Source organism: Apteryx mantelli, chromosome 5, assembly GCF_036417845.1.
Source record: "Apteryx mantelli isolate bAptMan1 chromosome 5, bAptMan1.hap1, whole genome shotgun sequence".
Taxonomy (NCBI): Eukaryota; Metazoa; Chordata; class Aves; order Apterygiformes; family Apterygidae; genus Apteryx; species Apteryx mantelli.
In genome coordinates this window covers 56,955,235-56,979,041 of record NC_089982.1, presented here as the reverse complement: position 1 = coordinate 56,979,041, position 23,807 = coordinate 56,955,235, and the positions used below count along the sequence as shown (strand labels likewise).

The 23,807-nt window shown below is 48.3% G+C and overlaps 1 protein-coding gene across 1 annotated transcript; it reads left to right on the top strand.

Moving 5' to 3' along the window:
• The first annotated feature begins 6,044 nt into the window (after positions 1 to 6,044).
• Positions 6,045 to 7,088, top strand: GSX2 (GS homeobox 2). Its single transcript, XM_067297151.1, has 2 exons — positions 6,045 to 6,507; positions 6,748 to 7,088. Exons 1-2 carry the CDS (start codon positions 6,045 to 6,047, stop codon positions 7,086 to 7,088), a joined length of 804 nt encoding a protein of 267 aa, XP_067153252.1.
• Positions 7,089 to 23,807: the final 16,719 nt, after the last annotated feature.

The window sequence follows — 23,807 nt, the reverse complement described above, 5'->3', positions numbered from 1 at the left end:
GCTCCACAGTCCACAGGCAGCATTTTGAATCCCTGTGCTCCCTGAGCTTGGAGTTTCAGCTTCATCGCCTGCTATAAACCTTCACTGATGCTGAGGTTTAACTTTATTGTCTTTAAAGTTAGGCCAGCACAGTTTTCCTTCAGATATGTCGTCTGCAAGTGGCCAACAGTGATAGCTGCAGGAGCTCTAAACAAAGGCCGTTACTGAAAGCGGGGCTCAGACTGCCGGGACCGTCTGGCCTGGAGTTGCCCCATATGTGAAGAGTTTCAGGCAAAGCCAGGCTCAGAGGTGCACCAGACGAGACTGTGGATACCAGTAATCTCACTGGACTTTTCTTCATTTGGCTCCTCCACAGTATCTCTTGCGGGGAGACGGTACAGTCTCTCTGTTGTAGACTTTTCCACTACCATGAAAAAGTCCAAAAAAGAAGATATCTTTGCACCCGGACACTGAGGAGAATCCATTAATGAGCTAACACTCTTTGCAAGATGGTTGAAGAGGAAGATAAGAAGGACTTAGGCGCACATATTTTAAGTACAGATCTGAGTCTCTCAGGAAGAACCTTGCAAAACAAATAATGAACATTCCTACTCCAAATAAAAAGCAATAGCAGAATAAGGCCTGAAGAAAAAGAGTACATTGAAGGCTGCTGCTGAGGCTGTTTTGAAGCAGTCACTCAAATGTGAGTGATCGCAGGCCACCCTAAAGGACTCATATGGAAGTTTAATTCAACTCAAGCGCAAAAAATCTGGGTGAAAAGCACCCAAAAAGTGCAGCAAGAGCAGTGCAGTTTCTCCCAGGGGTACGAGAGGGTGCAGGAGGAGGCAGGTTTCTCCCCCAACAAGAGAGGAGGGAAGGGAACACTCCGCACTCCGGCAGGACCCTGGGTCGCCGCTGCTGGCGCTCCGGGCTGCCCGCGGCGGGGGGAGGCGTGCTGCGCCCGCCCCTCTGCGAGTGCGGCGGCTCCGCGCCCGCTCGCCGGCTTGGGAAGGGCACAAACACGGCGGGGTGTGGAAGGGCGCTTAAGGGACAAGAGGCGCTCGGCAGCTGCGGGGAAGGGGGGGCCGGGCGCCCGTCCTTCTTCTCCAAGGGTAGGGAGGAGTGTGCGGGGGCTCCGCCGGTCTCTCTCCTTCCTCGGAGGCGCGGTTTCCCGGGGCGGGGGAATCATGCCTTGAAAATCGACCCGAGGTAATTTATGCCCGGGATATGGCCTGGGGGTGGAGGAAATCGCCCCCGAAAAGGGAAGCGCATTGGGGAACGTAGTCCAGTGCTGCATCTGCGGGGCAGTGGGTACGAGACTCCCACCTTCCCAGCACACAGCCCGCAAATCGTTGCGTGAACCCGCTAGCCGCTGCCGGGCTGCGAGCCTGCCTCTGCGGAGCCAGGAGCGTCTCCCCGCCGGGGCCACCGAGAGAAATTTGGGTGCCCTGAGAGGTCGGAGCGATGCTGGGGTCTCACTTCTCAGCAAGGGACAAGGGAGAAGCTGCGAGCCCAAAGCTGTGTCCCAGCTCCTGGGCGCCGCGGAAGCCTCGGTTTTGCCCTGTCCCCCTGGGCAGCGAGAAGCTGGGTAGGCAGCCCTGCGCTCGCCCTCTCCCATCCCTAATGCACGTCTTTTCCAGCGTGGCGGTCGCCGGCCCCTGCCCCTAATGAGATTCTTTGAAATCCAAAAGGCGAGTTTTAGTGTTACATCCTTATCTTTGGAGGAGCGCGGTTTTCTTGCCGCGGCGACATCGCTTGTTAAACAATCAGCGCCTGAGACCCTGAAAAGAGAGGCATTGCACCCTTCTTGCTGAATGCACTTCTCAGTGCATATAACGCCAGGGCCTTTTGATGTCTTACAATGCGTGTTACGCCCAAAGATTGTCTCTTTGGACAGATCTACAACGCTTGGCTTCATGTTTGGAAGTTAAATGGACAGCGAGGTTGTTGAAACTCCCACGCTTTAAGCTAGTGCAGACACTTGGTACCTTCGCCTGTTACTTTCCATAAGTGAAACAGGCAGGGGTGGAGGGAAGGGGCTGCCGGGGGGACAGTCCCCTGGTTTAATCCATGCTCGGGGAAAGGGGGCGGGGGGGACAACCTAACCCAACCTTTTTCTCTCTTTTCTGTTCCTCACTTTATTCTTTGGCAGGCTTAAAATAAGAGCTAGTTGCAAAGCGCACGCCTTGTGTAGGTAGCTTGTGTCTCAAAGTGACTGGCAATGTTGCTGCTCCATGAAATCAAAATTTATGATTATTCAAATGTTGGGGACTGTGAAAAGAGAGGAAGAAAGAGAGAAAATTAATATTGCAGCTGTTCTTCTGATTAATGAGAGATAATTGCTCATGAAAAGTCACCCCTGTGGCATTTTGTTGTCTCCTGGATCTTTGTTCTTTTCCACTATTATTGAGGACTTTCTTGAAGACTAAGCGGTTCTTTTCAATTTTTGGTATTCAGAAAGTGTTGCTTGGTTACAGATAATGGAGAAATCTCGGGCTATATTGGGTAAGATGTGCCACAGACAGCAATATCACAATGCCACTTTCAGAAAAGGATGGATACAAGTTAACGATGCGCTTTCAATAAAACATTAATAGACTTGTTCACGCTTTTATAATGACCTCATTAATGGGAGCTGGGGGCAAGTCCTGTCTTTTGCTTGCGCTCACTTTACAAAACACAGCTTCGAGATCGCTGATTGCTTTGGAAACTAATATGAAATCACTGTTGGATTAGCGAATAAACGCGATTATAACGCAACAGCCAGCGGCCCCTCGTTTGTACACGCACGTCTTTATTTTGAGCGGGGGTTTCCACTCGGCTGCTGCCCGGGGACTGGCGCAGGCCGGGGCGCCCTGCGCAGCGCCGCCGCGGGTCCCCAGCGCCCCCGGGGCCGCGGGGCGCGCAACAGCCGCTCTGCGGAGTCTTTTACTTGTCGAAATGCGCCCCTAAGATGCGGCGTTTTCCGCGGAGGCAGATCCTGTGAAATCAGCGGAGATATGTGCCTGAAAGCAGCCGCTTTCTGCGAGCGGGCATTTCTTTTTCTTTTGCAGGGAGCTAAGGGGGTGGGGGAGGGAAAGGAAAGAGTTGCTTTTGTCATTTAAGCCGTGAATCTCTTCTACATAAAGGTGTTAGAGACATCTGGAAGAAAAGAGGAACCAGCACCCAGTCCTACACTTTGCAGACCAGGGGAGCGGCTCTGATGTTCTTTTTGAACAGCTCCACTTTCAAAAGGGGGCAATTTCGTTACATTCTCATTTGTTACACTGTCTTGAACTAAAGGCAGACAAAGCTATACTCTGTCACCCCTAGCAGAATGAAGGGAATCAAAGGATTTTCCCTTAAAAGGACTAATTTTCTCCTTGAATTATGAAAGTAATGGCTAGGTAACAGCCTGTGCTCTGTACCCAACTGCTTAATACCTTCTAAATCCTTCCACGTGGCTCTCCCAGTCGTAGCAATTAGAGCTCATTATAGGCTCATAAGAGCTCTCATTTCGGGGATTACTTAATGGACAATGAAATTTTATCGGACAGAATTATTGAAAAATAAAATTGTAACGAGGCCGATGTGATGTGGGCGCACGCCTTACATCATTCCGCCTGGTTTGGGATATCTTTGCTTTCAAATCACTTCTTTTCTTGCTCTTGCTTTCAGGGGTGGGCTTTTCTTTTCCTTTTTTTTCCCCCTCTCTCTTTTAGGACTGCACTTGGTTTATTATTACAATTACAAATTGCAATTTTGATCTGACTCTTGCTCTGTCTGACTTCCCTTACGACAGCCAGATCCCCTCTGTCGTTGCAGACAGAGCTTGTTCCACTGAAGGCGGCGGGTCGTCCTTTTCCAGAGTAGCCTCTTGTAAAAGAAAAAAAAGAGAGAGAGAGAGAGAGAAGAAAAACAAAGATAAATCCAAATCTTCGCCAGATGAACTGGCGTTACACGGGGAGATCCGGGCAAAATCCCGTAACTGGCCGCTGTGGCCGTAATTAGAATCGCATTGGCCCCACCAGAGGCTCAGGAGGCAGAGCCCCTTCCCTGGCAGCCTTTGCATCGCGGGGGCAGTGGTCCCTAGCGCCTCGCCGGACGGCCCGGGGAGCGGGCCCGAGCCCGGGCCCTGCGCTGCCCCGGGCTGCGCCGCCTGCCCCGGCCGCCTCGGGCTCCGGGGCCTCGGCCGCGGGGAGCGCGCCGGCCTCAGCAGCGGTTTGGGGAAAAGTAGGTGAGGTCGGAGCTGACCCGCCTAAACCCTGCGAGTCCCTAATTGTTGTCACAAGACGCGGGATTAGCGCATTGCTGGAATAGCTGTCTGTTTACCCTGCGGAGCCCCGCCGACCGGTAAACACTTTCTAATTGAATTCTAATCACAATCAAATAGCTCCATAACTAGCCTCAGCTGCAATTCATAAAACTTTAATTGCTATCCATAAATCCTCAGTTCGCCGAGTGCGGAGTGTCTCTAAAGTCCGGTTGCGCCGCGCCCGCCAAAGGCAGCAGGGGCGGCCGCGGGGGGAGAGGGGTCCGGCCGGCCATTTCTCCGACGGGGCTTGAGTTGCACCGTTGAGGGATGTGCAGATGAGTGGAAGTACCGTCTCGGTTAAAAGGCGGCCGAGCGAGCAGCAACTTTTTTGCAGGGTTTCAACAGTGATTTAAACAGCGGGGCGTTAGATGTGCATGGGGACTTCTCTGTGTTCCAGTCCGGCCCTTGTGCGTGACGACCGCCTTTAAACACATTAAGGCTACTGATTCAGTTCCTAGCCTTTACTCGGTCTCTGGTAATCAAGCGTATTCTGTATTTTCTGCTTTAGAGCACAATTGTCACTTCCCTTTCCAGAGTCAAGCGGAATTGGACAAGTGGTCATTTTTAAACTCCGCTTCACGTCTGCCAGACAAGAATGCAATCGCCGTTCTATTAACGATAAGTTTCTTCTTAAACTCCCATAAAACAGGTCATTGGGAAATCGTATAATATGCTGCAAATACCTTGGCTTTTTAATGCAATCTGAAATGCTCAGGAGCCACCGACCGTATTTAGCTGTTTATCCAATTTTACTTTGAATGATTGCTTCAGCAAACTTGGTGGAGATCAAAGAATCCCTCTCTGACATGTTCGCCTTTCATTAGCCCTGCGCACAGGAGTCCTGAAGCAATCGGGGAAGTTCACTTGGAAGCTTTCCGTTTTGATACCGTTTGGCTGAGAAGCGTCTAGATATTTGGAGGTTTTGTCCGTTGAAGTAATTGCCAATTTGGCAAGATTCACGGGGGTTGAAAAGGGAGAGGAGAAAAAAAAAAAAGGTACATACGTATGCGCACACAGCGCAAACACACGATCCCTGTCTTTCTATCTATTTCTGTATCTATGACCTTAGCTCCTCTGATCCGGAAAGGGCCTCCTGGCATAGCTCGGCGTGCAGTGAGCGGACAGGACCCGGGGAAGGGTGTCGGCCCCACGCCTCCCTGGCGGTCAAAGCCCCGTGGGTGCTCCTTGGCCCGGGCAGTGGGCGAGGACCGCGTGTTTCCGCGCATCACCTGCCGCCCTCCCCGCGGGGGGAAGGAGCGTGGTCTTCGGGAAGCCCCCCCCTCCCCCAGCAGAGACTCCCTCAGGTCGGTTTTTAAACCGGCGGGTGTGTTGGCAGGGGGACGTGCCTGACATGTGACGGGGCTGCACCGCAGCTCGGGGCAGCTGCCCCCTTCCCGGCTCCTATGATTTATCCGGGGCGGAGGCGGAGGCGAGGGACTGAAGTCATCGGGTGGCGAGCGAGCAGGCACACTTTGTGAGCCCCCCCCCCCGTTTTGCCCTCCCTCGGCAGCCTCTCCTGCGGGCTTGGGAAGCCGAGGAGATTTAGAACTGCGAGGCTTTCAGCAATCACGTGTTTAAATAGTTGATATAAAACCCCGGCGCAGGGGTTCCAGGCGGGGGGACTTTAAGACCAGCCCTCTCCAGGGACCCTTTTGTTCAGCTCTCAAACATAAGCACCTTCTCGCCTCGCCAGGACTTCAGTGGCAACTTGGCCAAGAAGGAAAAACAGACTTTCGGGAGAGCCGGCAGCCGGCTTTAACAGCCCTCCGAAATGTCCCGGTCTTTTTATGTCGACTCCTTAATCATCAAAGACTCCTCGAGGCCGGCTCCGTCCCTGCCTGAGCATCACCACGGCCAGGACTTCTTCATCCCTCTCAGCATGCCGTCCCCCCTCGTCATGTCGATGTCGGGCCCGGGCTGCCCGTCCCGCAAGAGCGGCGCTTTCTGCGTGTGCCCGCTCTGTGTCACCTCGCACCTGCACTCCTCCCGCGGCGGCGGCGGCGGCGGCGGCGGCGCCGCCGCCATCCCCCTCATCAAGAGCCAGTTTCCCGGCGGCGGCGGCGAGGCCCAGTGCTGCCCGCGGGCGGGCCACGCTCACCACCCGCCGCAGCACCCGCCGCCCGCCAGCTCCGTGCCCGCCGCCGCCCTGGGGCACCCGGCGCACCACGCACCTGCCTGCGCCGCCACGACCTACAGCATGAGCGACCCCCGGAGGTTTCACTGCCTCGGCATGGGTAGGAGCCCTGCGACCGCCGGGCTCCCCGCGGCCGGCCGGCGAGGGGCCGGGGAGGGCGGGCAGGGGAGGGCAGCGGGAGAAGGGGCTTCCCGAGGGAGATTTTGCAACGTGCTGCCCCAGGGGAGCGGCTCTGTGGCCCGGCTGCGGGGGGGCAGTCGGATGCAAAACTTCGGGCAAGCGCGGGGCTGTCCTTTTTTTCCCCCCGTCCCACTTAAAGTCTTGTTTCTCTCCTGCCCAGGAGGGTCCGATTCCAGCCAAATTCAAAACGGGAAAAGGATGAGGACAGCTTTCACCAGCACCCAGCTCTTGGAGCTGGAGCGGGAATTCTCCTCCAACATGTACCTGTCCCGACTGCGGAGGATCGAGATAGCCACCTACCTGAACCTGTCCGAGAAGCAAGTGAAAATCTGGTTCCAAAACAGGAGGGTGAAACACAAGAAAGAAGGCAAAGGCACCCAGCGAAACTCGCACGGGGGTTGCAAGTGCAGCACCAGCCAGGGGCATTACCCCAGGTCAGAGGACGAAGAATCTTTATCCCCCGCCTCGGCGACCGAGGATAAAGAGATCTCGCTGCTATAGGAGTCCGGGTCGGCTGCCGCCCGGCCGCAGCACCGCGACCCGCCGGCGCAGCGCCGGGTGCCAGCCCGGTGCGGGCGGCGGCACTGCGGCGCACCTGGCACAGCCCCGCGGGGCCGCCGCTCTCGGAGCGCAGCTCGCCGGCCCTCGCCGGCCTCAAGGTTAATTTTAATCCGTCCACAGTAATAGATACATATAAATATATATTTTTGGAATGTAAATGCTTTAGTCGTGAGAGTTCCACTAAAAACTTATTTATGTAACCGCAGGAGCGGACATCTGCTCTTCCTAACATGTAACACGGGACCGGATTCGCGCGGCCCAGGGTTCCTCCCCTTACTCCCCCAAGGCAGTTTAACGGGAAAAAGAAATCATATTTTGAACCGAAAGTCGAGACTTTAGAAAACTGAAAAACAAAACAAAAAAAACTTGTAGGACTGAGGACTTCCTGGACGGACTTCTTAAAAAATAAATAAATAAATAAATAAAAATAAAGATCAGTCGTTTGGGTTTGGGAAGTCTGATTTTTTGTGAATAGTTTTATATAAAATTTATATTTATATTTATTTAAATAAATGAAATCAGACGAGAATTAAATGTTTTTTCTTCTTTTTTCCTAAGTGCCAGCCTAGCTCAAGCAGCGAAGGTGGACTGGCTGGGGAAGGGTGTTTTTATTTGCAATCCTTTGTACGATGGAAACATTGGTATGTGTCAGAATTCTATACAGAATACAAATAAATGCCATCAGCTACTAACCTGAATATGTTTTCTATTACCCTACGACTTCGGCTGGATGGGAGAGAGGAAGAGAAGGGGGGGAAAGGGACCCTGCTCTCGCACAGCGGAATGCAAATGAAGCAGCTTTTCTAAGCCCGGCTCTCTGAGCAGCTTTGTGTTACTTAATAGCCGGAGACAGCGCACGGCCGCAGCGCTTCTGCCAGCTTTCGCCCGTCTGCTCGCGCTGCGGAGCGGCGCTGGGGCCGGCGGCGGCGGCGCGGCGCGGCGCGGCAGTTGCCCCGGCCCGGCGGCTGCCCCGGCACGGCGCGCCGCGCCCCGCTCCGCTGCGGGGGGCGACCAGCCCGGCCCTTTTCCTGCCGAGGGGGGCTGCGCGCTCGCGTCGGCCCATAGCTAGGCTAAAACGCCGCTTCTTTTACCCCGGGCTGAGCGGGGTGGTGTTAATCAGAAAGCAGGGAGAACCTGGGTGTTTTTTCTCAGATGCCGGGGCCCTCTCCAGTCTTTTCGGTGTTGGTTGTGTTCAGGCGTCTTGGCCAGTCTCAGAGAGCAGAGCTGCTCTGTGGGGAAGGCCGAGAAGGGGGTGCAGCGCTCCGCTGTCCGCGCTGGACAGGGCCGGGCCAGGCCCGCTCCCGCGCCCGCGCTGCAGCCCGCGCTCTGCCCGAGCTCCTCGCACAGGCCCAGCGCGGAGCGGGACAGGGCTGGAGCCGGAGGTCAGTCCCCAAGGATCCTCTCTGTAACTTCTTTCCTAGTTCCTGAGGTACTGGCGGGCAGGAAATGAGCAGATTGGAATAGCCCCTTGCACACTCTGCGTTATCTGCCACTCATGCTTTTTCCTTGGGTGGGTTTCCCACGAACTCCATCTGCAGTTTCAACTTCAGCCTCTGAACTATTGCAAGACTCCCTAGGAAAAGACGTCCCCATATAATTTCAACATTTCTCATGTTTGATCCTGCACTTAACCATGGAGTTTCAGCTCAGAGGCACGTCTCCACTTTGAATTGCCTGCTCTGCTTCTAATCAGAAGCAGTAATAAGGCTGCCTGCTGTTTGCTCAGCTAACGTGAATAAGTACAGTGTATGCTGGAGAGGGATGATAGCCGAGAATAGCTGTTCAGAGCAGTCCCCGGCCAGCCACACACTGTCATGTCATGAAGGAGAGATTGGCTGCATGGGCAAGTCTGGGGTAGGAAGGAGAGGGCCTGGTGTGGGCTCTGCCCCACTGCCTGGACTGATTGTGGGGTTTGGGACAGAGCCCATGTCCTGTCTGCCTGTGTGTGCAGCAGAAGGGGAAAGCAAGGAGGAACAGAAATTTCTAGCCTGGAGTTGGAAAACAAACACAAAATGTGACTTTCCCTTTTCACAACTATTTCACTCCTTCAGCTGAGGGCCTCTATAGAGACCAGCAACACAGATCCCAGCTGAGGAGATGGGGAGGTTGCTTACCCAAATGTTTGTCCCCTCACTCGCCAGGCCAAGAGGGCCAAAGGCTTTGTAGCTCCATCACAGGGGACCTCATGGAGGGCCTGGCTGGGAGGACTGGCTCCTGTTACCCTGAAAACTGGTGAGGTGGTCACTGGAAACTGTTATTCCTCTGCTTCGGGTCCCCTGTGTCTAGCTTGCTCCTAAAATCCCACTCAGTCTCTCCCTACTGAGAAGCTGGGAGGAGGAGTTAACATCTCAGAAAGTCCTGCCCACCCTCTGGGCAATGTCACCCAAATCGTGTAAAAGGAGGGAGTCAGCTGGCCTTCAAGGCCTTGGGATGGCAGAGTTTTGCTGAGGGAGAAAAACTACCATGCTCTTAAAAATCTAAGTCTGGGTAATACTGCAGCTGAAGGAGAAACAGCCTTATGTTGAGTCACATGTAACTTAAAGATATTTTAAAACTGCAAAGACATTTCTTTATCGAATGTAGCTGTTTTCAGTGTAACTGTGGAGAGATGCAGCTCGGTGGAGACATGAGTGCTTCCCCCTGCCTCTGGAATTCAGCTCCTCTAGGAATACATGAGAAGCAATGTCTTCATTGCAGTATTTCATTATTTTTTTTAAAAAGGGAAGGAAAATGAAATAAATTGCTGTTATTTGTATTAATCAATATTTGTATGCACCATTCAAGGGCTAACAGGAAATAGTGACATATTATTATAGACATATAAACTGTACTATACTATATTACTAATATAGGTGTCATCAGCAACATTTCTTTTTATTTCAAAGTATTCCTGTTACAAGAAGTTCCATCGTTCCCCTTTTAGAAAAGAGAAACGATGAGACAATTTGTCTCGACACATCTCAGAAGATTAGGACAAACTCAGGACCTGAACATAGCTCTGGAGAGTCCAGGTTAATGTGACAGCAATTGTATGAGTCCTAACTTGCGGAAAAAATATTGCAGGGTTTTGAAGTCCAGCACTCCACAGCTAGAAAACAAAAGAAAAACAATAATAATCTTCTTACGCAAATTTAATTCATTCATTTTGTGCACTGACATTTTGATGCAGTATTGTTTTTTTCCATGGTAGTTTTCTATCCCCCAGTGTCCTTGTCTCATTCAGTGCACAAGACAGGCAGTGCTCAGCTACCTATTTAGTACTCCTTCTTAGCTTCGGTTTTCTAAGGAAACAAGAATTATGTGATCATACTGCTTATCTGTCTGTCCCCCTCATTCCACCGTGTCCACCTGTGGTCAATGTCAACCAGCCGGCTGAAACGAGAGTGTCGTGGAGGTCTCAAAAATGTTGAGCTCCTCTACATTTTGCAGCAAGCAGCAGCTGGCTGGAGGAGATTGCACCAAGGGACAGAGATGGCAGAGCCCTCAGCTGTCATATGTTTGGCAGGAATCAGGTAACCCCCATATAATCATCAATATGAGATGTCTTTTGCCCAACGGCCTGCTGTAGGAAGGGAAACGAGACAGTATCTGCCCCAAGGTAGACCTTGACTTCTCTACCTTGAGGGTACAGAAGTAATAGTGGTGGTAGATGGGCCTGAGTCACATGTGACACTACTCAGATAACGACTGTTTCTTTTTATGCTTCAGAGTGATCCCAAGCTTTGTTTGCTACAAGTGCAGTGAATAAGAAACAAATGCTACCCTCTCATTTTTCTTTGGTGCTTGTCAGGACGATGTGTGAGAGCACTGAAAACATGACTGAATTTATCTTTATCACTCCCATGGGAGCGATAATTTGGTTTCTCTTTAGAAATCGAGAATGAAGGCTTAGAAAGATTAAGACTGCCATTCTGGCAGTGCCCGTTACATCGTGGGGCTCAATATAATTTCCCAGTTTTACTTCTATTTTTAGCACCGGATGTGATCGAGGCACGGTCCCAACTTATTTCAGCTGCAGTTACAGCGCTCAGCATTTCTGCCAGATGTGTCCCGATGTGGGCAGTCAGGAAAAGAGGAGCACATGGTGGCTAGTTGTGAGAATTTGCCTAAACGATTATCTTGGAATAAGTCAAGAGCAGAGGAGCTGCTGGTTCCCAGGGGTGGCGTTTCCCTGGGGTCAGCGTTGTGTGTCCTGGGAGGCTCTCAGGTAGGAGACAGCCCCTGATGCAAGCCAGGCCAGCGCCCACAGCCCCCAGCACTGCGCACCCCTGGCCCTGAGCAATGGCACATATCCTGCCGGGCAGGGGGTGAAAAGTATGGGACTGTGCAATTAAAGACCATGCATTTGCACAAGGGATGTGAGTCACATTTGCTTGAGCGACCCTGATACTGACCTTTCATAACCTTTTGGGGCTTGAAAGAGCAAACCTAGCACTCCTTCGATGTAGCTTCACCCCTTAGACATTTAATTTGCTTCCTTTAATTCAATTCAAGTCTTTCCAATTAAAAATGGCAGAGGAAAACAGCCGCCTTGAAGAGTCTTGATGATCTTAGTACTCATGTCCATCAGATCCATAACGCGGATCTCTCCAGCAGTAAACCTGCTGTCTGAGCCCGCTGCGGTCGTGGATCAGCCCTGGTGGCCCAGCAGCAGTGGTGACCCCGCTGCGGTGGAAGGCGCCGCTCCCTCGAGGCCACAGCTGGGCCACCACGGCCCAGATGTGCAGAGCAAGGGGGAGTCCCGGCGAGCGGGGCCCGGAGATGTGCGCTGTGAGAAAGGCCTGAGGGAAGCTCTTTCCTCAGCAGCGCCTTTCCGCCGCTTACTGGAGCTGGGGAAGAAGGAAGCGCTAGTTCCCTAATTCCCTGAGTTCATCTCCAGCTCTTCCCAGTTTCCTACCCCCGCCCTTCCCGTTGCCCCGGCCCTGCCGGATCGGCTGCCGGGACGTGGCGCCAGGAGCGGCTGCTGCGGCTTGTGCCGCGGGCCGGATGAGGGCAGAAGGATCAGCCCCCCCCGGTATTTTCCGATCGTGCCCCACAGCGGCGAGGTTGCTGGGAAGGGGCGAACCTGCTCCCCACTACACTGCGGGCCCTGCAGAGCACCGTGCCCCCAAGGCGGGGAGAGGTCCCTACCCGAGCCCGGGGCCTGCAGCTAACGGCGCGCAGGCTTTGGGGGGAAAAAGACAGCAAAAATCCCAGCTTTAATCGCTCTCTTTTTTTTTTTCCAGGTCTTCGCGGCTGCGCGGAAAGGCTCGGAGTAAGTTTCAAGCTCTGCAGCGCGAGGGCGGTTTGCCTCCAGCGCCGGAGCGAGCTCGGCAGCGTGCGGCGGAGCTGGGGCAAAGGCGGCCGGGGGCAGCCGGGCGCGGAGGGGCTCCCGGCGCGGGGCTGCCGCGCTGCCCTCCCGCGGAGCCGCCGCCCCGCGGCGCGGAAACCCCGCGCATTTCGGCAGCTGCCGGGGAACCAAATGTGCCTGGGTGACAGCGAAATAATAAACAGCCCAAATGAAAGGTGCCACTCGGGAGAGCTCGGGGCGTGTGTCCGCGCTGCAGCGCGCTGCGCCCTCGCCGTGAAAGCGCCGATTTCACGCAGGATCTGCTCTGCGCCCCTCTGCGCCCCCCTGCGCGCTTCCCAGCCGGCTCCGCTTAGGGCGATCCGCCGGCGGCCGCGGCTGCTGCCGTCCCCCCGCGCCTCCCCCAGCGCCCCGGCCCTATCACACGTATCCAGAGGATTTAAGCTATTGCAAGTGAACCCGAAGGGATCGGAAGTGTGTGGTGTGTGCTCTGCAAAAATAACTAGTTTCAGATTAATGAAGGAGTGACAATTTCAAGGCTAACGTTGGCACTACCCAAGCCAGAGCGTGGGGAGCTCGCCAGGCTTTGCTTTATATTGTCTACTTTCTGAAGAGTAGACAAAGATGGATAGAGAGACATTGAAAAGCAGGAGGCGTATTTCAAACAGTTCAATGAAAAGGGTTGTCACTTAAAGACAAGAACCATAGTGCTTTGATGACTTTGTATTAGCCTCACCGTTTCAAATAAGTGACTCTACTCCCTTTACGGAATTCACCAAATTTAGTAGATGACACTTCAGTGAAGCTACTTTAGGCAGTAACAAGAGCCTGTAACTGCGGGGGGAAACTCCTGGCGGATTTTGGAAAGAAAAGTGCCGATCTCGAGCTTGTTTCTCTTCCCATCCTCAACCGATTAACCTTAACACCAAGGTTTAGAATTTACATGGGACATCAGTGCAAAACGGCTGAAATGATTCGGATCCTTCAGTAACCACGAGGAAAACTGTGCGGAAAGTTTGCTTCTCGAAATCCCGGCACGAAATGCTGCGTCTCTGCAAGTTCTGTGAATACCAATACAGGGGCATTGCTTTTTGAATCATTTTTTACGTACTTGGAGAAAAGCCCAACATGCCAGGGCAACTGTGTTTGAAAATAAAGTTGTGTGTAATTCTCAAGATACTCACACGCCTTCGTACATATATAGGGGTAGATATACGCATATACCATGCACGTATGTGGGTGTGCGCGCTGTCTCTTGTCAATTTTATTATCGTGGTCCCTTTCTACTTCGCTTCGCTTGATGGGCTCCTCTGCCTGCGAGGACACCTTTGCTGCACCGCTGTAGCAGCCTGGGGATGGCTGAGTCCTTCTGGACTGTGGGTGTGTGTACGGCAGGGAGAGAGGGCTCCGTTTGCCGGGCAAAGCCATTGACGGGTTAGATTTTTGTGCCAAAGACAAGTATTTTTTAAGATAGGGACCCCCGACCGTTGCAGACCCACAGGCTTTGAAGGCACAGCGAAAGGGCTTCACTGTGGGTTTGAGAGAACCATTTAGTCACTGTTTCATTAGGCACTATTTGAACCTTGCAACATGTGGTAATTTCTGGTGCAAGCTGAAAAGGGGGGATTATGTAGGAGGGACACAAGGAAATTAGCTAACGGTTAATTTAACTCGTTTTCTGGTAGAATTTTCGATACATTCCTAATTGACTGAGGAGGCAGGTGAAGTCTTCAGTTCCAGGCAGACTCATTCACGGTGAGAATAAATGGCTCTTTTTCAACTCACACTGCTCACAATGTATCATCAGGGAAAAGACATGCAATGAATATGTTGATTTTTTTTATTATTAATGGAATTACACCCTGCTACGCAGGTGTGAGGGTAAAAACCTATACTGCAATGAAATCAGATTAACAATGAAATGAGAATTTTATTAGCTTTCTATGTCACATAGACCTGGATTTAAACTGTCAAAACAAGAAACAAGGAGGAAGAAAAAAAAAGGATACTCTGAAGGCAACAGTGTCAATCAACGGGCAGAAGTAGCAGCTTGGTATCCAAATAATAATTAGCTGTAATTCCCAGTGAATATCTATACCACACACTCTATGCTATTTATATCACATAGAGAATGTATGATTAGCCTATAATGGCAAATCTCTATTGAGCCCGGGATTTGCCAATTAGCCCTCAGCACTCTGGTTTGCTAAGAAACAAGGAGATTTGTTCATAAACTGCGAGTTTTAATAAAACGTCGGATCTTCTCGGAAATAAACTCTGGCTGAGAGAGCGTTGCCGCGAGCCGTGCGAAGGGGCTAAGTCGCAGCGCGCTCGGGCTGGGAGGAGAGAGGCGCTTGCCGGGGGCCGGGACGGGCGGCGGCGGCGGCGGCGGCGGCGGCGGCCGGGACGGGGGGCGGCGGCGGCGGCGGCGGCGGCGGCCGGGACGGGGGGCGGCGGCGGCGGCGGCGGCGGCGGCCGGGGCGGGCGCGGCAGGGCCGGGCGGCGGCGGGCGCTACCTGGCCGGCGGGCGGAGAGGTGATGCGGGCCGCCGGGGCAGGGCCCGCCGCCAGGGGAGCCCGCCACGTCTGCCAAGGGCCCCTTTGTAACCAACCTGCTATAGAAAAGGGAGGTATTCTGCATGACAAAACACAATTAAGCTTGCTATTCAGGACTTCTGCAGCTGGTAGCCCATTAGGAGAGTGGGAGGAAACGCGAATATATTAATTGTGCGAAGGGGAGGGAAAAAAAAAGAAAGAAAACCCCAGGACAGGGATGGGTATCGGGCATGTGTATGTGTGTGTGCGTGTGTGTGTTGGCCCCCTTTATTTATTTATTTATTTGCTGGGAGGGGAAGTGGGAGGAGGAGGAAGGGCGGGGAAGGCCGGCCCTGGGCCCCGGGGTGGCGGCGGAGGGAAAGCCCCTCTCCGCGGCGTCGGGCCCGCACAGCCCTCCCGAGGGAGCGAAGGCCCTTGCAGCCGCCTGAGTGATAGCTGCAGGCCTCAGCACCCATGGGGTTTGCACAGGGGAGCAGAGCGGCTCCCGACCAGGCTACAGGAGAGGGGAACAGACTTTGGTAATTGACAGCCAAGTGAAATTGTGGTTTAATATGCTAGCAAAGCCATCGATTTCCTCTAAGTATTCTCCTTTTCCTACTTTTTTCTCTGTTGTGACCCAACCAGAGTCAACTGTGAGCCTGCTGAAAAGCTTTCAGAGACTGAGTGGCACCAGCTCCTAGAACAGGCTGAATGACAGCCAAAATAGAGAAAATACTGGAGAAGTAGCATTAAAATTGACCCAGACAATCTATTGTATTTCATTTTTATCTTCCCAAGCCAACTGCTATAATGTATACATGGCTATAGTCTGTATGTAAAAAAAACATTTTAACACTCCCAAATCAAAAGTGTCCAAGAAATTGTATGTAATAGTCATTTTACTCTAAACAATCCAACTCTTGTAATAACGAATGAGTTTTTGTTCAGAATTACATACACCGTACACAGAACTGAGAACTGATCATAAGGTCTTGAACTCTGGCCACAAAGACATGGACCTGAACAGGTGTCTTTCCCTTTTCCTCTGTAGAAGGGTGCGATGATGGAGAAGGTTTTTATGTCACAGATGCTCCTGATCTCCTCAAAATAGCATGAAGCCAAGGCTGAAATGCATCCAGAAGATGCAAATGGCATTTGAGCCAAGAAGTATGCTAGGAGTAACACATGTACTGCTTTTGAATAAAAAAATTATATCCTAATTTTCACCAGTGAGCTTAGATTTTAACTAACCCACCACAATTACACAGTTCTTCTAGAACAGTCATCAGAGCAGTCATGGCTTTATAGTCTCAATACAGGAAAGTAAGTAGGGACTTCACTATTTAGATACTGTGAAGGAGGGGTACAGTTGTATTTTTTTCAGTTACCCTGACAGATGAAGCTTGGATTTTGATGAATATTCTGGAGTGGATAGACAGTTATCCGATGTTGACTTTCATTAAACTACTAATATTAAAGACACCATCATGTCTTTAGACATATGAATGACTCCACTGAATTCAGTAGGACTGTGATTGTACTAAAATCTGCAATATATTTGAGAGGGAGCTGGGAGATTAGCAGAAAACATAAATCCTAGCTGATGACAACAATATCAGTTTTCATGTTCCTAGCATCATTTTTCCCTGTTCTCATAATTTTGTTTTGAGAATGCAGCTCTTTTTATTCAATCAAATGAAACACAGTTATTTAATGAGTTAATGAATAGCCAGAAATTTCTACTTTTTTTTCCAGATAGAAGGACCCAGCAATTTTTCAAAGGGAAAATATACTAACTCTGAAATCATTATGTTAAAATGCTGCTGTTATTAAGATCACAAGATGGGTGGGGGTTTTTTTGTATTGCTTTGTTTTCTCTCCCTAAACATTTTTTTTTTAATCTGTTTTGTCTTTTGTAATCACCTTTGCAAGACTGAGTGGGCTTAGACAATGTACGGTTTAATAGATTTTGGCAGTTAAGTCCACTGGCTTTTCAGTGAAAGTTGTTGAATTGCAGTAGAGTTGTCAAAGTTTTTTTTTTCTTTTTCACAATTGCTATTAAATGTAAGTAAGTGATTGTATGCACAGAAAGTAGCTCCCAAGTTTTAGATTCTTCTTAAACAAAGAGAAAATTCAGTGGGTTCCAAATGAAAGTCTGTCTAGGCTAGACTACCTCAGCAATGGTTGGCCTCTCAAGGCTTTCCCAGTTCATGACAAAATGATCAGACCTTTTCATTTTCAGAATGAGTTTAAACTAGAAATTTGGTTTAGGGAAACAATTCAGACATTTAGGCAAAGCTGCCATTACAGACAAGTATGAGAAGAAAGAAAACCCAAGTTAGATGAAGACCTTGTACAAAAAAAGGCACTGAGTGCCTTGATTCAGGACTTCATCTTCTTAGTAATATTTGGGAAGAAGACTGGGTGAGTCTCCTTGATACTTGGAGGGAGACCATCTGTATACGTAATGTAGGTAAAGGATCTATCCACAATAAACACGTGATGGCTTCAGCCCTCTGCCCCTGGTGTCAAAGTCCGTGACTGTGGCCATGCTGCCAAGATTACCCAGTTCTGCGCTTCACCATCCTCAGGGGAGCTGCAACTGTGCCTGTCAGAAAAGGAAAGGGAAAGATGCTATTTTTTATTCTGAGGGAAACTGCGTGAAAGTGAATGAAAGTGAACCGTGAGAAGAACAGACCATCAGGCTTATGTATACCAGCTGTGTTTATGCTGGAGTCTCATGATCAGTTTAAGAAGTCAATATGATGATCTTTGCCTCCGGTCCTTCCCTGCCTCTGGTTCTCTGAGCTGTCCCATCCTCTGCTCCTGTTCTTCGCTGTTGTTTCCTACTGAAACTTCTGCCCTGGCCTTCATCCGGTTCTTTGAGAAGTACATGAAAACAGAAGAGTTAACCAGGTTGTCCAGCTTACAGCTCTGCACCTCCATCGGAGGTGGGAGCATTAGTGTAATCTTTAATACTTTATTCCTCTCCTAATTGGCATTGGCTAATGGATTTAAAAATGACAGGGGAGCTGGGGGGGGGACAAGGCTGAGAGATGGACAGGGAGAGGGACAGGCAGATTGCTCTCCTAAATTTAATCTCCTTAGGAAATGAGGTTTGCAGTATCAGCTGCTGGCAGAAACTGCATTGCCATAACTGCTAGGTCAAAGTTGAAGTCTTTTAAAAAATCTTCAGAATAAATGCAGCCTTTGTAACAGGCTTTCCTGGAGGAAGACTTCTCCCATGCCTGAGGTACAGGAATATCAACAGAAAGGCTCAGTGCCTGGAGCCATAGTGCCGGGGTACTTCATGGGTATTTAGTTATAATTCAAGAGATAAGTGGGGGGTTCTGATCTGCAAAGAAAAGGCTGCATAAAGTGTTGTAGGAAGAGGAGAAAGCAGACAGTGCATGTCTGGAGCAAAGAACAGCACAGATCTGCTCTTTCTGTAACTGTGTCTCCCCTGTTAGCCTTGTATTCCTTCCATAACTCCAAAGGGAAGTGGCAGAAATCTATTGTTTTTTCCTTACATTAGATTTTTTTTTCCTGAGTCATGCTCAAGGGCATATGAGGAAATCTGATATTTGAAACTGAAGATTAATTTTGATGTTAAAAATAGACATGAAACACAAATGCTTGAAAGTTTTTTCCAGTTTTCCCATCATTTTAACATTGAACTTCAGATTCCCCAGGATCTGTGACAAGCTTCAGTCCTCAGCAAATATTTCTTACTCTCTCTGTTCATATACCTTGGCCTTCTCATTTCATATTATTCAGACTTTAGTTTATCCTCAAGGAATTTGAGAATTTCTTAGGTCATCTTTTACAGAAAGAAAAGTAATTTTTTTTACAGAAGAAAGCAGGCTTTCTATTATACAACACTGTCTTTTACAGAACTCCTAAGAACAAGAGTACAAAAGCAATTTCTTTGCTTGATTTGCTTTATTGCCTTTTGCTGTTTTGGGGATCATTGGGGAATGAGATAAGGAAGCACTTGTTTCTCTTTCACCTTTAACAACTTTACCCTTTGAAAGCAAGCAGAATAATGTTGGAAACAATCAACATACCAGACTCTAGCTTATGGTTCATTTGTTGGTTATATACATATGTTTTCTATTAAACATATAAGTACATGCACAGTCCTTTCAACCCACTGAAAATAGTTATAGAAAATCATAGGAAATTGTGTGCTTTAAAAGATTATTTACACATAAAAATTGTATAAATTTGCAAATCACAAGTTTTTGGCAGGGGCTGCCGGCAAGCTTACAGAATTGACAACCATGGAGATGGGAGAGATCCAGGAATGAGACAAGGAGGGAAACAAGAAGGCACCGTCCGGCCTTCTCAAGGAGAGGCCTTGGTGAGGAGCACAGCCACCAGCCACCCATCTGCAGCGCGAGCGGGAACTTGAACTAATGCCACCTAATGGAGAAACTGAATAACCACAGGGCAGTTTAGCAAAGCAAAAGGGTTGAATTTTAGGATCAAGTCAGGGTAGTTGGATGCTGGTTCCATCCTGGACCCTCTTGGGAAGGAATGGTGAAGGGAAAAGGTGAAAAATAAAAAGAGAAAGTGGAGAACAAAAGTTTTGCCTACAAAAATAAGTAATTTTTTTCATTGGAGGTTTCACTGTTCAAGCTGCCAAACTTTATAAAAGGGGGAACAGGAATGACCATCAAACCAAAGAATGGCTGGGGATTTGACAACCTCATTCGTATTGTAACCAGAATGGAAAATGACACAACATGAATCCTTTCTAGTGGCAATGACTGTAAATGAGAGTGGGAATGGCACCAACGTAACCTGTTACAGGCTTAATCTTGTGTGGTCTTCTCGGGATGTCCTAACACCCTTTGGCTCTGTATTTCATGGAAGCATACAGTTTCTGTGTGAGAATGGCTGCATGGTCATAGCTCGGGAACTGTGCATTAGCAAATACTTATACATCCATGAAGAGCAGAAGCTTCCACTTTAATTACATTGATGTTGACCTGCTGAACTCTTCTATAACATCACACTCATTTGCATTTTTCAATACTTTCTGGTACTTAATGATCTAAAAATGCTGTCTTTTTTAGGACCTTATTGTCTTTCTGTTAATGTGCTATTTGGAAGCCACCCACCATGTATGTGTGATCTCATCTTAACTCTATTATCAGTATTCTGAACAAAAGGAATATATTGTAAGTGCTATGCACTGAAATAAATGCAGCTGCACTTATTTGAAGGCAAGATAATTTTCCAGATTATAAAATGGCAGGAGGTGCTAATTTCTGATCTAACTGAAATGGATTTATGGTGAAGGTTCATACATGAGTGCAAATCTGAAGAGACTGATGCTTATATTGCTTTTAGATACCTGCAGGAAATAGAGTTAAAGCCTTTATAGAGCCACTGGACCAAACAGAGTTAAAGTCATGGAGCCACTGGTTCCTGTGGGCAACCCAAAAGTAGAAGGGATGCAGGAGCCCTTCTATTGGCTTCTTTTTTTTTCTATTCTTTCCCGGATGTTTGATAGATGAAATTTGCTGTCTTACAAGTAAATTTTTGGGTTGCATGCATATAAAAGGATCTATAGGTGCTATGAAGATGAGAGGCATTTTCAGCAAGAAACAATTAGAATCCATGTTAGGCTGATGTTAAGCCCTGAAGAATCAATACACTTTGCTGTATTCAAAACTCAGAGCAAACTCCTGGGTCCAGACTGCACCTTGATTCAGCATAGTTCTCTACTAAAAATGAATGGAGCGCTATGGCTTCTAACCATTGCTTCACACTACCTTCACTGAATTTTCTGTTTAAGATTCTGTATCTAATTAGCTATCAGTTTCTTGCAATGGTAGGAAGAATTGTTTGTCAGTACTTTCACTGGTCTGTTGCTTAGAGTGCAGTCATAGGCAGGCTTGATTCTTATGTTGGGGGAGGGAAGTGAAAATAAATGACCACCAAGAGCAGATTGCTGACCAAAGACCAAAGTTTAGAAATGCTGTTGGACATCATGTTCCAAGCTGACCTATGAAGATCAGTTGGATTACTCAGAGTTATTAACAGCTCAGCTGGGTCTGTAGTTACTGATTCCAATATCATTCAGTGGGTGAGAACAAGATCAGCCCCACCATGAAGGAGTGCTTGTGCATTTGTCTATACCCTTGAGCTTGCATTTAGCAGACAGTCATTCCAATCTTGCCGTCTTCCACATCCCCCTATTGGTAGCCTAATAAGTTTGAAAGAAAGAGTGTCTGCCTTGAGAAATGACTACTCTTTTAGAGTGTGATTTGCTGAAATCAGTGACAAAGTACTCTTTACTTTCATTGGTTGCAGGATCAGATCCTACAGTAATATTTACCGACATAAGAACTTTTAGCATATAAAACCTAGATTTTAGTAACACAGAAGTGATGTATTTCTATGAAACTCTTCCATGTATTCAAACATGTATTATTCCTAGAATTCTTACATTTTCAAACTGAACATTTTATCTATGCTTAAAAAGATTTTATGTTTAACAACAAAAATGAATGTGCTTTATTAAACCCTCAGTGAGAGAACTGTTACATTAAATTACTATGCACATTAGGTATTAACATAATTTTGTGACCATCAGATGATCGGCTTGGAGATCCAGGAACATTATTAAAGCTTTACTGTAAATCCAGAAACATAAACATTCTTCTGGTATTAGGATGAAATTTTGCAGTCTTTACTCTGAGAATGGTGATGCATTAGAACCAGTGGCAAATTGTTTTAAAAAAGGAAACAGGAGTATGCTTTCAAATAGTAAGACACCTTTGGCAGAAATTTCATTATCTTTTTTTTTTTTTTCCGGCTGAAATGTATATACACATAATTTTCTATTAATATTGAATGGCAATAATTAAAGCACACATGTGAAAACAATTTTGCTATAAGCATGACAACCCAAAGGCAAGTGAAATAAAATATGCAAAATACAGTCACAGGGCACTTCAGTACACTTGTCTTCCTCCATGGACAGTTTCCTAGCATTCTAAGATAAATAGATAAGACTGGATGTCTGAAGAATCCCTCACTGACTGGAAGAAAATGAAAGTACAAGAATTACTTATGTTATATATTTTACAGGCTGTCAGAGCTTCCTCTTGTTTCACATTTACTTAGATTGCAGAAATGCAAGACCTGTGAAAAACAACCCAACTGCCCAACCTCTACTCTAAATACTGATTATAGAACATTGTGAGTATGCTTAGACATTTCCATACATCTTTTTTTGTTATGAAGTCAAGTACGCATACAGTATTGTCAAAGGACTGTTTTTATTTTCTGAGGTGCCTAGAACACCCAGCAGTGCTTTCAAATTATTTGAGAAACATGATGATTACACTGCATGAAGATTTCAGCTTGAAGCACTCAAAAAACAGGGAAAGAGAGAGAGAGAGACACTTAACTATGTGCAAACACTTCTCTTGCTTGGAACACAAAGAGCCGTCTTGTTTATACTGTTCCAAGTTTATCTTTTTAGAGGTGCTGTAGTGGATATACTAGAAGAGTTGACAGTGCTATTGTTAATCCCATTCATGAGTATACAGGGATTTCCGCTTGGGAACTATGTCCAACAGTACTTTGAATCAGAAAATGTTCTTATTTGACTTCTTCCTTACGCATCTGATCCTGCTTCCACTCAAGTAGACAGCATGACTTCCAGTTTTGAAGTAGGCCAGATCCAGACTGTAGTTGGCTAAATGGTTGCACGCATATGCTATAAAGAGAAATCTTGCAAATAGTTTACAACATGAGGGATCGCTACACTAATGCTCTTAATATTTTGTGTTCATTGATTCACCTCTCTGTGGTTCACAATCACCGTGGCTATACACTGGAAGAGTACCTAGGCACATCCTTTAATTAGAGAATCCAATATCATTTAAACACACTTCTAAGGTTAAGTATGTGAGGAAATGTTTTCCTGAATCACTCTCTGGAGAAACCTCTCTCTTTCCATTGAATATAGAGGCAACTAGCTTAGCCTGGGGACCTACAAGTAGATGGCTAGAGCTGGCCACTATGAGTTCCTTTTTGATGGATCTAGCTCTAAAATAAGGCTGGACAGTTTTCCATTTCCAGCTCATATATGTTGAGCTCCATCAACCAATGTCTTTCTCTGTAGGTCTGGCTCTACACATAAAAAGACTAATGCCAACTAGTATTAGAATAACTCTTGGGCAAGTTCTGGTGCAGTTTAGGTTATGGCTCTGAACTATGCAGCAGGTTTCTTCTCTGCTTAAAAGTTTATTTGATCCCATGTTTATTTTCTTATTACTAATGTTAACCCTTAACGTTCTAGGAGAAAAGCAATCATGGATGTATTCCCTGCCAGTTCCGAAACTCCGCTGCCTTGGAGTGGAACACACACAGGCAACCTGAGGCCAAACTTCACAGCACAGATGAGTTTTTTCCACGTGGCTGCTCCTGTGCCACTTGGGCAGGGGGTGGTGGTATAGTAAGAGGTGGGAATGAACATGGGGGCAAGCAATTGGAGGATTTCCAGGTTTTTTTTGGTGTGGGTGGGAGGCCTAATTAGTGGTTCTGCCATTCCCTCAATCTATATCCTTACCTTCATCTCTGCTCCTGAACTTTCTGTGGGTCTTCACAGAAAAGATTGCTCCTTAGAGTGAACAGTATCCTTTAAAGGGGCTTTATTCCAAGGACTCCCCTTTGAACCAGGGGGTCTGACAGGGAAAATTTGAAATGTCTTTGACTTAAGAATAGCCATTCTGGGCAGAAGCCTAGGCAGTCTGGACCAACACCTTGTGTGTAACTTGACATTAGTACTTTGAAAGGCAAGAAATGCAGCCCAGT